The sequence below is a fragment of the Trachemys scripta genome, chromosome 8 (genome assembly GCF_013100865.1).
Source record: "Trachemys scripta elegans isolate TJP31775 chromosome 8, CAS_Tse_1.0, whole genome shotgun sequence".
NCBI classification, from domain to species: domain Eukaryota; kingdom Metazoa; phylum Chordata; order Testudines; family Emydidae; genus Trachemys; species Trachemys scripta.
Window position 1 is genome coordinate 54,532,984 of NC_048305.1, and position 15,759 is coordinate 54,548,742.

Genomic DNA, 15,759 nt, shown 5'->3' on the forward strand with positions numbered 1-15,759 from the left:
CTCTCTCCTGTAGGCTATGATGCTTTATATCTAGAGAGATCTTCATTTTGAAATCATTTTTCCTGCTCTAGGATTAAATTGCGGATGTCTCATGATGCAGCTGCCTGTGTCACTGCCCTACGTGCAGCAATGGAAGCTCTTGTTGTTGAAGTAACTAAAGATCCTGAAATCATTAGCCAGCTGGACCCAGTGAATGAGCGAATGCTGAATGTGATCCGCCAAATCTCCAGGCCTTCAGCGGCTGGCATCAACCTCATGGCAGGCAACACAAGGTTAGCGCCAATCGGTTCATGTATACAGCTGGATCCTTGGAGTAGGAAAACATTCCTGGTAACTTGGAAAGCCTAAACATTCCGAAGGCCAAAATGTGTCTGAACTCCTATGCCAGCAAAAACTCCTGTTGTGGGATTTAGTTTGGAAGCAGGCTGCCTGATTTGGATAATGAGTGTTTGAAGTTTTTATATACTCATATTTTCAGTGAATCATAATGTCTGAAAATCTTCCTAAGAAACCGTGCAAGCAGTGAAGTTGCAGGTTGATGGAGGATGACAAAAGGAGAGTAAATGATGGCTCCTATAGTTAAGAGTTAATGAGGTTTGGTGTGATTGGCTATCCTGTGATACAGAATGTACCAAGGATCTTCTGGATTTCACAAACGAATTGAGGGGGCTGCTCTACTCATGCATGATTTTGAATTGTTTGGGAAATGCACACCATCACATACACAAAGTATACTGACTGTAATTCCTTCCCCAGGCCACATATGTCACCCTCCCATTACTAGCAGAATTATAAAAAATTATGAATAGTAGTTTCAGGAAACTGAAATAACATAACTTTTAGGCCCTGAAGTAGAAATCTTTCAAAAACCTGGGAGAGTATGGTTAAACTATAGCAACTTGGTACGCACAGATGGTTACTCTGCAGAGAGTAACCATTTCACTGGCCTGCAATAAACTTCACACCCGAAGACTGATCTTGGTATGAAGTGTTTGAACAAGTTCATTTTAATTTAACTCTACTGTCAAATTCAGAATATGGTACAGGTCTGTCGCATCTTACACTGGGGTTACGTTCCACAGTCAATGCGTAAAGCGAAAATCGCATATTGTCAAAATTACATTGAGTGTAATGGTGGGCAGAATTGCCCGCACTACAGGTACAGTATTAAAATTATTTTTCTTTTTTTGTTTTTGCCGACTGCGTAAAGCTGAAATCGTGCATGTTAAATGCGTGTAATATGTGACAGACCTGTAGTTGTAATCCAAGAGGTCATGGTACCCTGGTGTGTACATCATATGGCTTGAACATTCTGGCAGCTGTAGAGTTGATTTGGATTTGCAGTGGTGGGCATTAACTTGTCTACTGAATTTTACATACTCTGAGCATGTGTGATTTCCACCTACTTTAGATTGCCTGCAATTTCATACCCTTCACATCAATTTGTGTTGCTCATTATACAAAACAGATTTAAGATGTAAAGATGACTTTTCCCAAATCTCTGGAGATATAGTAATGGTTGAACTGCAGGCAAGGAGAGAAATGTATTTGGTTGATAGTGTTTGACTTCTCCATTCCTACCACAAATACTCTTCCTGAAGAGATCAGTGCATCATTTCTTGAGTGCTTGTCTATTCAGACTGTGTGATGCTAGGATTCCCCCTTGGTCCTAATGGCTGCCTAAGAGCAGAAAACACTACTCTAACATTAGTCAGATTCAGTTTGGGCAAAGCACACATCAGGGTTGGGATTTCTCTTGTAGAGAATGGGTGCTGAAGCTCCTCATCCAGTCTGTATAAAGAATGATAGAAATCAAAGAAGTTCTCCAGACTCATAAACCACTATAAACTGTACCTGTGTTGCTCAGCACAGCAAACCATTGACAACAAGAACCACTTTTGCGGTTTTTACAAAAATATCTGAAAATAGTTGGTCTCAGTCCACACAAGTCTCACCACTTCTCATAATACAATACCTATTTGTGCTTTTCCATACCACTGGTAAACATGGCTGTGTATGGGGAAAGGGAGCCGTAGAACTCTGTGATGTATACAAACGAAAGTTCTAACAAAGAATCTTTTCTCTGCTTCAGTATCAGTCCTAGTACAGCTGCTGAAGGGCTGCATTGGGGGGGGGGGGGGAGGAAGTTCCTGTTTCAGTATCCTTTCTGCTTTGAGGAACAGGCTGACTCTCTTTCCCCTCCACCCCACCCCTTCCCTAACTATGTCAAGCACATCCTATTTCTAGTCTGCTCTTCCATCTCCTGCAGGCTGTTTCCCATTATTTTCTCAAATGCTGGGTGAATTTCCAGGGCTAAATGTTAATGACTTCAGAGACTTTAATGTTCGTTATTCTGCTGTTATATAAGCAGAACAGAAACTGTGCTTTCTGTGTATCATTGGACCATTGTTAGCAGTAGCCTCAAATAGAAATGGCTGAACCACTTTGGTTGAAATTCAGCCTGAGGCAAGTGGCTGGCATGGAAAACTTCAGCCCCATAATGGGACTTTGGCAAAGTTATAAACAATTGAAAACAGTCTCTTATAGTAGGACATGTCAGGCAGCCCTGCCTCTAATAACCTGTTTCATTCCTTATTTCTGATGTAGATAATTTAATAAAAGTGAGGGAGACTCAACTGTATGGAGTATAGGTAACTGATCAAAATGAGGGACCAACTTCTATTTTTTCTTAAACATACCTACGAGGGGCAAAATAGAGAGCCCAGCACTTCCCATGTAAGCTGAAAACTGCCACCTCTTCCTATGAGTGGTTATTTTTGACAAAGTCCACATCAGTGGACAATTTTATCTCCGCTTTAGAATTTTTTCAGAATGGGTGTGGTCCTGGACCAGATGAGATCACTCCGGGCTGCTCTTTAATGAAGCTTTACAGGGAGCAAATGTCTAAGTTGGGTGTGGGATTTGAGCATACTGCTCTGCTGCATAAGAGAAGTGGGAGTTTTTATGTTTTTGGAACTCTCCACTCCGATGGTGATGAAAATATTGAATCCTATAAAGTTGTGGGTGTTAAATTAATTTTTTCTTAAAACTTTTCTTTCCTAGGTTTGGAGATGGTCCTCGTCCACCCAAAATGGCTCGATATGACAATGGAGGTGGATTCAGAGGACGGGGAGTTAACCAGCGTGGCTCTGGCTACAGAGGTGGAGGCTATGGTGGTGGAGGCTATAACTCGTACCGAGGTGGCTCTGGAGGAAGAGGATACCAAGGTGGTTCTGGGGGAGGTTATAGAGGTGGGGGGGGATATAGAGGGTCTGGGGGAGGGTATCGAGGCTCGGGTGGAGGATATAGAGGGTACCAAGGTGGTGGGAATAGAGGTAATTATGGAGGTGGGTATGGGGGCCAAGGAAGGGGGCGTGGTGGTTATTGAAATCCATTGAAGTCTTTCTTGTACTCCAAAAAAAAATGTGCATGTTTCCTTCTGGAATTTCTTTGTTACTAATACAGAAGTCTGTTTGTCATTCTACTTGTTCACAGTAGCTTGAAAAGAATTGTTTAGGACTACTGGTGATATTATGTAAAATAGTCCTTACTACAGAGTACCACAGTCTGTATACTTTGTTCTTAATAAAGTGTTCTGTTCACAAGACGTAACATGTTTTGTCTCTGTATGATGATTGGATTCTGGACTTGAGCATGGCTGTTTCCTTTTAGGTTTAGCATTTGTCTATAGGAGGTATGAGAAATTTGGGAGAAATGTCTCTTTATTGTCTCCAGGGTGTAAAAGAGCATGTGGGACAGATAGCAACAATTCTTCAGAATTGCAAGGGTTACTAGTCGTTGCTGCTTCAGACCATGATTGCACTGAATGGACAGAAGAGGAGGTTTGAAATCCTAGGACTTTGTTAGCCAATACGTAATGAGATGTGGAATACACTACATTAATAGATATTATGAGCACAATATTAATATAATGAACCCCATTATATGTGTGTTGGGAAACTACATTAAGTATTGTGCTCTCCCCACAATTCTATTCACCCATGTCAAATATCCTACTACATTTGTCAAAGCTGAAATCGGCTTTACAATTAGAAAAATAGGAAACATGGCAAAGCAAAGATGCATGAATGCTTTGTATCAAGTTCAGTTAGGATTTACTTTCATGGCTCATCAACACATGGAGTGTAATATTCAAAACAAAATATAGGAAAGTACAGGGAGATACCAAGGACAAAGCTGGCACAAACTAGTGGGTTAAACTTTAAAGTGATGTGTAAAGAGTTGTAACTTGTAAAATCATTACTACTAGCTGAAATGTATTATCTTTGAAGCATATAGCTGCAAGCATTTGCTTCCCAGGAAGGTATGCATGTCTCCTTTTATTGTACTGCTTTGTCTTTAGACCATATATTTAGCTAAATTGGATTATCTGGTCTTGAACACTTTTAAGAATGATCCTTGAGTGTAGCCAAACAATTGGCTACACCTTTTAGTCGATAACTTGGACAGCTGATGTGAGGGGAATCTCTTCCTTTGCTTTAAATGCACTGTGCAAATAGGCCCTGCTGCAGTGCCAGATGACACTGTCCCCTTTCACTGCAGATTTACAGCAATTTAGGTTGTCCACTGGTTGGCTACTAGTATGTGCTGCCTTGCTCTATAGAGAACTGCCTAGTGAGGTAATAACATGGGTTAGGTTTCTCTGGCTCAGATACAGGAACCTCCAAGGGAAGTGTTTGAGGTTGATGTAGAGATGTTTGCCGACTCTGAAATTAACTCGGAAGTATGAAAAACCCCATTCATCTAAACGGATATTAACTTACAATGTTGACAGGTAAGCAGTGAAATAACTTGTATGATGAGAGGATTTCTGTTATCTGCCCATTCTACAAGGAGTGGCAGCGTTTTGGCACTATGAGTAAGGACAAAGGATCTGAGAGTCCAGTATGTATCTGACCTGCTGCAAGGGGGAGCCAAACTAACTCGGAGGGGCAAGCATAGGGAATCCAGCAGAACTCCTAGGTGTGTTTGGATGCTAATAAATAGAGCCAAGGCCAGAGAATGTGATATATCATGCTTGTAATCAGGTGCTGTCTCAGATGAAGAGCTATGGACAGAACTTGAGTGTTACAACCTTCCCCTTGCCCCCACCACCCCTGATTTTAGGGGGGTTAATTCTAAAAGAAACAGCCCCTCCCATAAGCCACAGAAATCCATTAGACAGCAGCACAGTTCAGTAATTACCAACCTGGGCTGGATGTAAACTGGTAATGTATTGCTTAAAGACTTCATTCCATTACCAACTATCTGAGCTATCCACTCCTATTTTTTTCCTCTAGTTTACTGTATGGTGCTCCTTTTTCTCCCTATTTTTGATTTCCTTAATCTTAGTATAAGGTGTAATATAGCCTATTGTACTAAATTATTGCACATGTACACTGAAACAAATATGCAGAAAACTATATTTTGTAATTAGATGTGTATATAAAACAAACAAAACAACTTTAAACTAAAACAGATATATATTTTGCACAACTTCTATCCTCGCAGCTACTGAGCTTGTTAAGTGATATATGAATATTGCTAAGAATTCCCTCAAGGTTTCTTTTATTAATAGTATTGGGAAGTTCTTACTCCTGTTTTAGCAAGGTGGGAGAAGGCAGTGGGCTGATCTCTTGTGAACCACCATTGATGATGTAACCTATTGTGGACTCAAACTACAGGCAATGAAAACTAAATTTAAATTAGTTGTCTGACACTGAGAAAATATAAATGTATATAATGGGGAAAATTCTATATAGTACAGCTTTCTGCAGCCCAGTGTCTCCCACAATTCTGCTACTTATAGGCTATTCCCCCATTCCTATCTGCTGGTTTCAGAGGCAATTAAAAGCTGTATCATAGCCTGTGCTAGACGCATTCCCTTTCTTGACCGGAGGGCAAGATATTGCCTCCACCCAGCAATCAGTGATGGTTCTCTCTGCTCCTAACGTTGTCTTTTACATTTTTTTCATTTTGGGGCATTAAATAAGTAGCCTTCTTTGTTCTCTCCTCCTCTTGGACCAAGTATTTAGAAGCAGGTGGCTGAAGCCACACAGTCTCCACTGCAGTGCCTCTCTGCTGAGCTCTTCTTCCTCCTTTCAGGGATAGCAGAGCAGCTGCACAAGCACCGCAGTGGCTAAGCCTAAAAGGCTCTACAGAGAGCAAATTATGCCCTGCCTGTTCTCGGTCACCTGACCGTAGTGTGGCTAGGCACAGAGTTTGGAGTTGGACAGGCATGTTGAGACTCCTATCCTTTCAAGCAGCTGTGATTTCATTCCAGAAATGCCCAACTGGCCAGAAAGAGCTGAACAGGAGACCTAAGGATGCAGATTTCATTCAGCTGGCCCAGGGGCTAAGTCCTGAACTTTGAAACCACGTTCAAAAAAGTGGAATCTACAATCCAGATCCAACCTAAGCAGGACCTCTAAAGTAAGCCTCAGAGTAAATACCTCCCTTCCAAATTTTCTCTTTAGATAGTGATTCCACTGCATTCACCTTTTTGAAGAAATAATCTGGGAGGAATGGGTGTCTCTTGAAAAGAGTAAACACACTAACAGGAGGTTCTGATTCTTTGGCGCTTTCCGCTTGTAGAATGCTCTCTGATGTACTTAAGATTGATGCTGCTATAGCACCTCTACCAAAAGATATGATTATTCCAACTGAAGGGGACTTCTTCCCCAAGGATCCAGTGGACAGCAAGGTGGAAGACCATCCTTAGAAGGGATTCTGATGCCTCCTCAGAGCATCTCTGGCAGCCACAGGCTTTGCTTGAAACACAATGTCCTAGCTAAAGGACTTTAAAGCCCTTAAGGGCAGAGACCTACTGGACTTCATATTCAAGAAAATCTCCCAAACAGCATTGGTAGCAGATGCTTCAATGGATGCTATAAGATTTTTCTGCCCGTACCATGGCATCCAGCTCAGCAGCCAAGAGACGCATGGCTTCATCCCTGTAAGGTAGATACTCACTCCAAACAAATCCTGTGCTCCTCTGAATTCACAGGACCTCCCCTGGGAGAAAAATTAGACAAAAGTCAGTCCCTGCCCTCTCCAATTAGTGCTCAAAGAACAGACTACAAAGCTACTATCAGACACACTCCTTTTTTCCACCTTCCTCCCATAGGTTCCAGAGGAATGATAACACATGTTAAGAGAGAACCTTGGAACTGAGGGTATGTCTTCACTTGATTTATCCGGGATCGATATATCGCGTCTCATTAAGATGGTAGCGGTAGCACAGTCGACGGGGGAGCCACGGCCGTCGATCCCGCGCTGTGTGGACCCCAGGTAATTCGTTCCAAGATACTTCGACTTCAGCTATGCTATTCACATAGCTGAAGTTGCATATCTTGGATCGATTTCTCCCCCCCCCCCCCCAGTATAGACCTGCCCTGAGAAGTGATCAGAAAACCTAAGGGTGGCTTCCACGACCTCCATGAGTTCATTATGACAATGAGTGTGCCTCCACCTAGACCTCAGTTTAGAGGCAGAAATTCTCAATTTCCAGATGAATATCTTGCTTTTACCACACAAGTAGATGCAAGAGAGGGTGCACCAGGGATACTTCCTCATGCTAAGGGCCCTGCCCCCTCACTTCTTCATCCAGCCTCCCATAACCAGTAACCCCACAAAGCGTTAGCAGGTCTGAAATGAGATTTCCCATCTGGACATAGGAGTGATGGACATTCCCCCAGAAGAACACTTCTCAAGGTTTTACTCCTCCTCCTTCGTTGTTCAGAAGTGCACTGGAGGAGTCAGGGCCATACTCAACCTCTTCAAAAAGAGATGAAGAAAATTCTGCATGCAGTCCCTAGCTTTGATAGTGACATCCCTGTCTCAAGGCTACCTCCTAACCTCAGTGGATTTGGCAGACTCAACCTCCACATTCCACCACAGGCTTTTAAGATTTGCGTAATGGCACAGATCACTACAAGTACGGCACACTGCCGTTTGGTCTCTTGGTCCCCAGGGATTTATGAAGATGCTGGCAGTGATCATGGGCAGACTCAGATCCCAGAGTATTCACCTGTATCCCTTTCTGGACGAGCCCTGTCCCACAGCACGTAGTGCCACGATCCAGACTTTGAATCTTCTGCAAGCACACAAATTTGTGATAAACACAAAGAAAAGTTCCTGGATTCTGTTGACAAGGATTATTCATCTGGATGTGGAAAAACACGTTAGCGACACTGATCTGTCAACCACCACTCAACTGATTCCAGAAGATCCAGGATCTGATATCCATGATGGACCAGTGCATGAACCCAACCATAGCTGTGCGGATTCAGCTACTGAGCTTCCTGGTCTCATGCACCGGAATCTCCCCAGGGCAAGGTCACACATCAGGTGCCTCCATGGCCTTTCTTCTGAAAGTATGAGACCAATCCCCAGAGCGCATACAAAATCAGGTACTAGTCTGAAACCAGATTTCCTCCCGGAGATGGGCAGTCCCGGACAAGTTCCACAGAGCAGTCTCCATATGCCTTCCAGACACTCAGGTTCTTACCAATGCCAGCCTAGACAAATGGGGAGTACATATGGAGCCCAGGGAAAGGAATCATAGCATCAATCTCTTGGAGCTCAGTGGGTCAAACCAGCTGTTCTGAGATTCCAGAGCCACGTGGAAGGCAACTACATCATGGTGAGTCAGACAGAATGATAATGGTTGCATACATAAACAACTGAGGAGGGAGAAGCAGCGTTGCTCTACATGTAGAAATGATGGAGATAAAAGTGTGGGCAGAAAAGATTCTCTGTTCCATAAAAATAATCCACATAAAAGAGGAACTGAACCAAAAGGCAAACTAGCTCAGCCATTACCATCTCAACAACCCAGAATTATCTTCAATCTGATCACACAGATGTTCGGTTCCCTTCAGCTGACCAGCTTGCCAATCACAAGAATGCAAAGTGGCCGAAATACTTCACCAGGGAAGCAGATCCAAGTCTATGGGAACAGATGCTCTGTCAAACGGATGGCCTCAAGGCTGACTATGCACGTTCTCGCCCTTCTTTCTCATAGGGAAAATGAGCCAAAAGATGCGGCGAGAAAAAGCAAGGGTGATGTTAACTCTACACTGGGCATAGAGACCCTGGTTCTCTGACATGATAGATCTAAAGCTGAAACCACCATTGCAGCTACTGGTGAACTCAGACATCCTTTATCAAGGACCATTTCTCCATCTGGATGCAGCTCATCTTTATGTGACAACCTGGCTGTTAAAAGGGATGTGTTAGCCACACGTGGCATATCTTCCAAAGTGATGGGGATTATGCTGTCTTCTATGAGGGGTTCCACACTAAAATCCTATTTCTCCAGCTGGACCAAATTCAGCAGTTGGTGTCAAAAGCACGGAGTAAAAGATCGTGGGACTCCAGTTAATTTGGAATTTCTTCAGAAAGGAGAGGATAAGAGTTCATGCCAAGCACCGCAGCTTGCTAGGTGTCAGCCCTTCATAGTGTACTGGTTTACACTATCCTCTGGCTCCCTGGCCAATAAGCCTCAGGTATCCAGGTTCCTCATAGCATTTTCACTGGCCAGATCAGCTATCAAACTGATTTTCCTGAAGTGGGGCCTAGCACTGGTGTTGAAAACCCTAACCATCCATCCCTTTGAGCCTTGGACATAGCTGTATCACCATGTTACCTCTCCATCAAAACCTGTTTTCTAGCTGTCGTCACAATCACCAGATATGGCTGCTAGTTCTGGAACTCATCTATGCATGAACCTTATTATGTGTTCCATGATGGTAAGGGTGGTGCTAAGAATTTCAAAAATGTTCTTGCATAGGGAGAATTTACCTTTCAATGTCTCATAGGAGACTGTCCTCCCTTCATCCTGTCCAAAGCCACAGCCACTGACTGGGAAGCTATGGCACACCTTGTATGTCAGATGAGCACTAAAGATTTATATCAAGTGTACAGAATCCATAAGGAGATCAGGCTCTCTGTTCGCTTCTTTTCACCCAGTATGCCAGGGCCTTAGGGTATCCAAGCTATCCCTGGTCAGATAAATCAGACTATGTATTGTGCAGACATACAAGGCGTGTGTGTGCTGGTCCAGAAGGAATTGATGCCTATTCCACAAGACCCTATGCAACCTCTTGGGCCAAAAGAGCATGTGCTTCCACCACAGGGGTCTGCAGAATAGCGACATGGAGAAGGGCTAACATTTATTAGACACTATAGAGAATCTTCTGTAGAGGCTTCCTTTGGCAAGAAGGTGCTACAGACTGTAATCCAGTAATAACCTTGCTTTTTGAGCAATCCTGAAAATGTTTTTCCTTTTCTTCATTTGTTCTCTTACCCCTCCTTACTCCTGTCCACTGCTTGCTTTTTCCCATAGGTAGTAGAATTGTGGGAGATGCTGGGCTGCAGAATGGAAAATTTCCTACCTGATCGTTTTGTCTGCTAGCAACATCTCCAACGATTCTACCCACCCTGGATGGCTTGTCAGCTGAGGGTGAACATCTTATTTGGCTAGCTACTTTCCAAGCAAGCACTTACTGTACATAGTTATTTGGTTGGCATTGGAATTATTGTTACTAATTATTTTCTACAAGTTTTGACACTGCTTTTGAATGAATCATCTGGCAGTAGACTGGAGAAGAGGGTGTAGCTAGCACAGCTTTGAAATGCCTCTGCAAATTACAGCCAGGAGAGAAGTAGCCCATATGTAGCAGAATTGTGGAAGAGACTGCTAACAGAAAGAAAATTACCAGGTAAGAGATTTTCCATTATCTACATTTTCTCGCGCAGCTCTACTGATAGTAACCACAATAGAAGGGTCACTGTGAATAAGTTAGCACTGGCATTTTAGCCAGAGTTGTCTAATCCTACTCAGAGTAGGTCTGGATAATGTCTATGTAAGGGTGTTCTACATTAGTGCTCAACTGTTATTGCCAATGCAGTTCTACCAGTGGTAGTAACAGTGGAGACACTAAGGATCAGACTACTGTAGACACAGGCTGTTGTTCAGTGTTCTAAAATGATCTTTCCTAGCCTGCTGAGAGGAAAAATATCTGTTCCCAGTTTAGACTATTAAGTCAAAGGACACACACTGTAACCCAGGACTGAAGGTGTGTGTTAGAGTTAGATGCTCTAAAAGTTAACAAAGCGCACAGTAAGGGCAACTCTAGTCATTTTCCATAACATTAATTCAAAGAAGCATTTAAGACTAACAGTCTTCAACTTGGAGTACTGTTGCTTTAATCAAACAATTTTTATATACCAAAACATAAATCAAATGCATGTTTAACTATTAACTACGCTGAGACCCTTGATATCATCTATTGTGTTACTACTCATCTCTAGGCTCAATTCATGCATTAGTTTGGAAAGCATATCTTCCTCTGCATCGCCCGATGCAGTAAATTCCAGTATCCCTCCTGTAGTAGAGAGTTGGTCCATAGGCTGAAGGATGGTCACTCCATAACCATTGTTACTATAAATGTGATTATTTTTCATCTTCAGTTTAGGGACAGGAACAACCTGTTAAGGATTCAAAACGAAGTAGTTTTGAAGGGTGCATTGTGCTCTTACACACTTAAACATGGCATAAAAGAATGCTTGCACTGTTCACATTCAAAAGAAACTCACTTTCCTTTATAGTTCTAAGTATTCCTCTCAAAATGACAATGCCTTATCTCTGATTTTTAGATTCTCTCATAACTGTTAAAAGGAGCAACCTAATTCAAATCTGAAAAACCTTACCAAATACATTTAGTACTAAAGTAGTTTTAAAAGTTAAAAACTACAGTTTCAATTTATTGAAATTTGATCTAACATCCTTTGAAGCTTCCCACTTTCTACTGTTACTATATTTAAGCAAGTATCTTTCCCAAAGTATAGTATAAGTAGTAGCTTGCAATCCATTCACCTTAGCCAGCTCTGCTGCCCTAGCAGCAGTTCACAATGGGACTGAAATTATCAATCTTCCATTTTCTGACTGAAATCCTAATACAGGTCTGTAGCCTCTTACGCTGGGGTTACGTTCCGCAGTCAGTGCGTGAAGCGAAAATCCCTTAAATCACCCATAAAGTACAGTTTTGTGTACCACTCTGTACAGTACTATGTATCGTATACAGCAATGTACAGTATATAATAAAGACTACATATGCAAAATATAATTTTAAAGTATTTTTAATAACAGATGGAAGAATGAAAGAATAAAAAATGAAAACAGTACAGTACAGTACTGTAAACCTGAACAGTCACCAGTCATCCTGGATATTCTTGCTAGTCTTGTACTGTACACATTCCAATGATTAGTCTTCCTCTTCCCCTGACAACACGATCATTGAATCACCAGGCTTGGGTGACGGAGAACGAGTCGTAGACGAAGTGGTTGGCTCTGGTTCAGCTTGAGAAGTTGATTGTGTAGGCTCTGCTGTTGGTGGTTGTTTTTTCTTTAAAAACATGGTGATTGGCAACTGTCGCTGTTGTCTCTTGAGCTCCTCAAACATTTCTTGGTACAGTCTCAAATCATCCGTAATGCTACGTGTGATTTTTGAGGCTTCGTTCCATAGAAGGATCATATTCAGAAATTAAATCATTCAAGTGTTTCGCTGGTTGGAACACTTTAGAAAATGTATGAAGATTCCAACTTGCTGGCTCTTCCTGTTCGTCGTCATCTTCGTCTTCTGTAGACTATTTTATCGGTTCCTCTAACTCTTAGTCAGTGTTTCTCTATGGCCCTCAATTAATTCCTCAACTTCTTCGAGGATGTCGATGAAGCCATCACCACCCACTTGCCTGGCCACCTGAACAATGAGTTTCACTTCTTGGTCGGAAAACCCTTAAAATCATTCACACAGTCTCATAGGTTTCGCCAACATGCATTGACTGTTTCAGGCTTGATTGCATCCATTGCGGATTGCATCACTTATATTGAACAGGCAATGTTGAAGGACTTCCAACACTCCAGCACATTAACATTGGGATCATCATCCATAGCGGTAAGGATCCCTGAGACTGTAAGCCTCGTGTACGTGGCCTTGAAACAGCTAATGACGCCTTGGTTGAGAGGTTGGAGGATGGAGGTGGTATTGGGGGAGAGAAAGACTACTTCAACGTCGTTACGCGCAAACCGGAGTGCCTCAGGGTGGCCAGGAGCATTGTCTAGGATCAGCAACACTTTAAAGTCAAGTCCTTTCTCTTCAAGATACTGCTTGACCTCCAGAATGAAACAATTCTGGAACCAATCCAGAAATAATGCTGCCGTCACCCAAGCCTTTTCATTTGGTTGCCAGAACACAGGCAGGAGATTTTTGTTCTTGCCTTTTAGGGCACGGGGATTTATTTATTTTTATATGGAGGTATACCTATCTCATAGAACTGGAAGGGACCCTGAAAGGTCATAGAGTCCAGTCCCCTGCCTTCACTAGCAGGACCAATACTGATTTTGCCCCAGATCCCTAAGTGGCCCCCTCAAGGATTGAACTCACAACCCTGGGTTTAGCAGGCCAATGCTCAAACCACTGAGCTATCCCTCCCATTTGCAGCCCTGTAGAGCAAGCCCGGCTTTATTAAATGCCCAGTCGCATTGCCACAAAACACTGTCTTTAGCTGCTTTGAAGCCAGGGGCTTGTCTTTCTGATTTCGAAATGTAAGTGCAGGTGGGCTTTTTTTTTTCCAGACGAGCCCGGTCTCGTCAGTATTAAAAAGTTGTTCTGGAAGATATCCCCTTTCCTCTATGATTTTCTTTAATTGTTCGGGGTAGGCTTTTGCAGCCTTCTCATTGGCAGATGCAGCTTCACCAGTAGTCTGCACGTTTTTGAGGTTGAAGCGGTTCCTAAAACCGTTAAGCCAACCTTGGCTGGCTTTGAATTCCTTCTTATCAGAAGGCTGTCCCTTTTCAGTGGGAGGTTTGAACAGCGCATAGATGTTAAGAGCCTTTTCTCGCAACATGTTGCCATTGATAGGCACACATTTACGGTTCATGTCTTCCAGCCATAAGTTTAATGCCTTTTCAGTCTTCTCTAAAGTCTTATCACACACTTGGCTCGTCACCTTAGCAGTTACTGGAGCACTTGATGCCACAGCTTGACGAATTTCTCTCTCTCGAATCTTGATGGCACAATTGCTAGATTCGTGCGGCCGTATTTACGTGCCACGTTGGCGATGGACATACCGTCTAAGTCCAACACAGCCAGTTTTTCCTTCAGCGTTGGAACAGATCGCTGTTTCTTCGGTTGAGCACCAGATGAAGTAGGTGGCTTGCGTTTAGGGGCAATGTTATACGAAAAATACGAACCCTATCTTTAAACAGTACAGGTACAGTAGAATCTCACTCAGCACGGCGAGATGCGCACAGTATGAGAGGCACAGGGAGACTGAGTACTGCAGTGGGAACAGCAGATTTGCTTCTCCCATCTCACACTCGGGGGCATACGCACTATTTAAACTTTTTTGGCCAACCCTCCAGGGTTATTATAGGGGAGAACCTTATCACAGGCCTAAAGACATGCTGTTGCTGTCAAGTCCCAAAGCAAAAAATATTTTAGTGGGAACAGCAGAGTCACGTCTCATGCTGGTGGAATTGCCCGCACTCCCCCCTCCCCTCCCCCTGACCGCGTAAAGCTGAAATCGCGCATGTTAAATGCACGTAAGATGCGACACACCTGTACTGCTCAGCAGTTTGATAGCACAGCTACACAAGACACAGGACCTATTCCATGTCCAACTCACTATTTAGTACAGATACTGACAAGAGAACATTGTGAAAAACTGTTTTGCTGAGAATTTAAATGTCAGGAAATTGATTTATTTCTTATGTATGTATGCATTTATTCCTTATATATGTATTTTTCCTCCTACACTAAAACCCATATTGTAATTGTCTCAATGATTACCAGATCAGTCTTGCTCAATTTTTTTTAAATGCCAGTTCCTACAAGCTCAGCCTGGTACCTGAAGTGAGTGATTAACCATTGGAACAAACTACAATGTGAAGTGGTGATTTTTCCATCTCTTGATGGCTTCAAATCAAGATTGGAGGCTTTTATGGAAGATATGCTTTAGTTCAGTCAAAAAATTTGTAGGGTTTCACACAAGAGTAACTTGGTGAAACTCAACAGCCTGTGATCTACAAGTAGTCAGAGTAGATGGGACCATTAGTTTAAGTTAAACTATGAAAACAAGCTGTATTGGCTCATGGGCAAAATGCTATTACATGTACAATTGATGAGCACTGCCTTCTTGTGCAGATCTATAGTTTTGTTGGGTTTTTTTGTCAGACTAGCCTGTTAGCACATAGTTAAGTCTTACAGATGGGAACTAAAATGTGACAGAAGTTGACTAAGAGGATCTACAAAAAAAATCATGTACTCAGGGTAAATTCTTAACTGTTGAGTAGAGCAAGTGAGATCATGTGCAACAACCAGTCGAAGCAGTAATAAAGAGAAACTTCTTCACACCAAGGCCTTCACTTCAGTGGAAAAAAAGGTATATTGCTAATTCAAGTTAGCTAACCTGAGGTACAATTCTAATGCAGGGCTTGTCTGCACTGCAGTGAACTTGAGTGTGATGGTGCTTAAGTTGAGTTATCTGGCCCATTAAGAGGTATAAGCTCAATTGAGCTCAACTCATTAGCTGCTCTCACTACCTTTCTGGAGAGTGAATGAATGCAAACTCCACTCAAATGGCAACCTCTACTGATTTCCCACAATTCCTTTGTGTACCCAGAAAGGAAATACGTGTTCTCCCACAATTCACTGGGAAAGTCATGGAGCAGCTCATGTTACTGCAGCACAAAGA

The 15,759-nt window shown here is 42.6% G+C and overlaps 2 protein-coding genes across 5 annotated transcripts in view; one reads left to right on the forward strand and one right to left on the reverse strand.

Annotated features, from left to right (window-relative positions):
* DHX9 (DExH-box helicase 9) overlaps positions 1–3,612 on the forward strand; it is a 42,578-nt gene extending 38,966 nt beyond the window's left edge. For all 3 annotated transcript variants that reach the window (XM_034778525.1, XM_034778524.1, XM_034778526.1), the window contains 2 exons: positions 72–272; positions 3,064–3,612. In XM_034778525.1, coding sequence (XP_034634416.1) covers positions 72–272; positions 3,064–3,388 — 526 coding nt within the window. In that variant the 3' untranslated portion in view covers positions 3,389–3,612. The remainder of the gene's footprint in view (positions 1–71; positions 273–3,063) is intronic.
* A 7,583-nt stretch (positions 3,613–11,195) lies between these two features.
* SHCBP1L (SHC binding and spindle associated 1 like) overlaps positions 11,196–15,759 on the reverse strand; it is a 49,846-nt gene continuing 45,282 nt past the window's right edge. For both annotated transcript variants that reach the window (XM_034780446.1, XM_034780447.1), the window contains exon 10: positions 11,196–11,493. In XM_034780446.1, the coding sequence (XP_034636337.1) occupies positions 11,257–11,493 (237 nt within the window). In that variant the 3' untranslated portion in view covers positions 11,196–11,256. The remainder of the gene's footprint in view (positions 11,494–15,759) is intronic.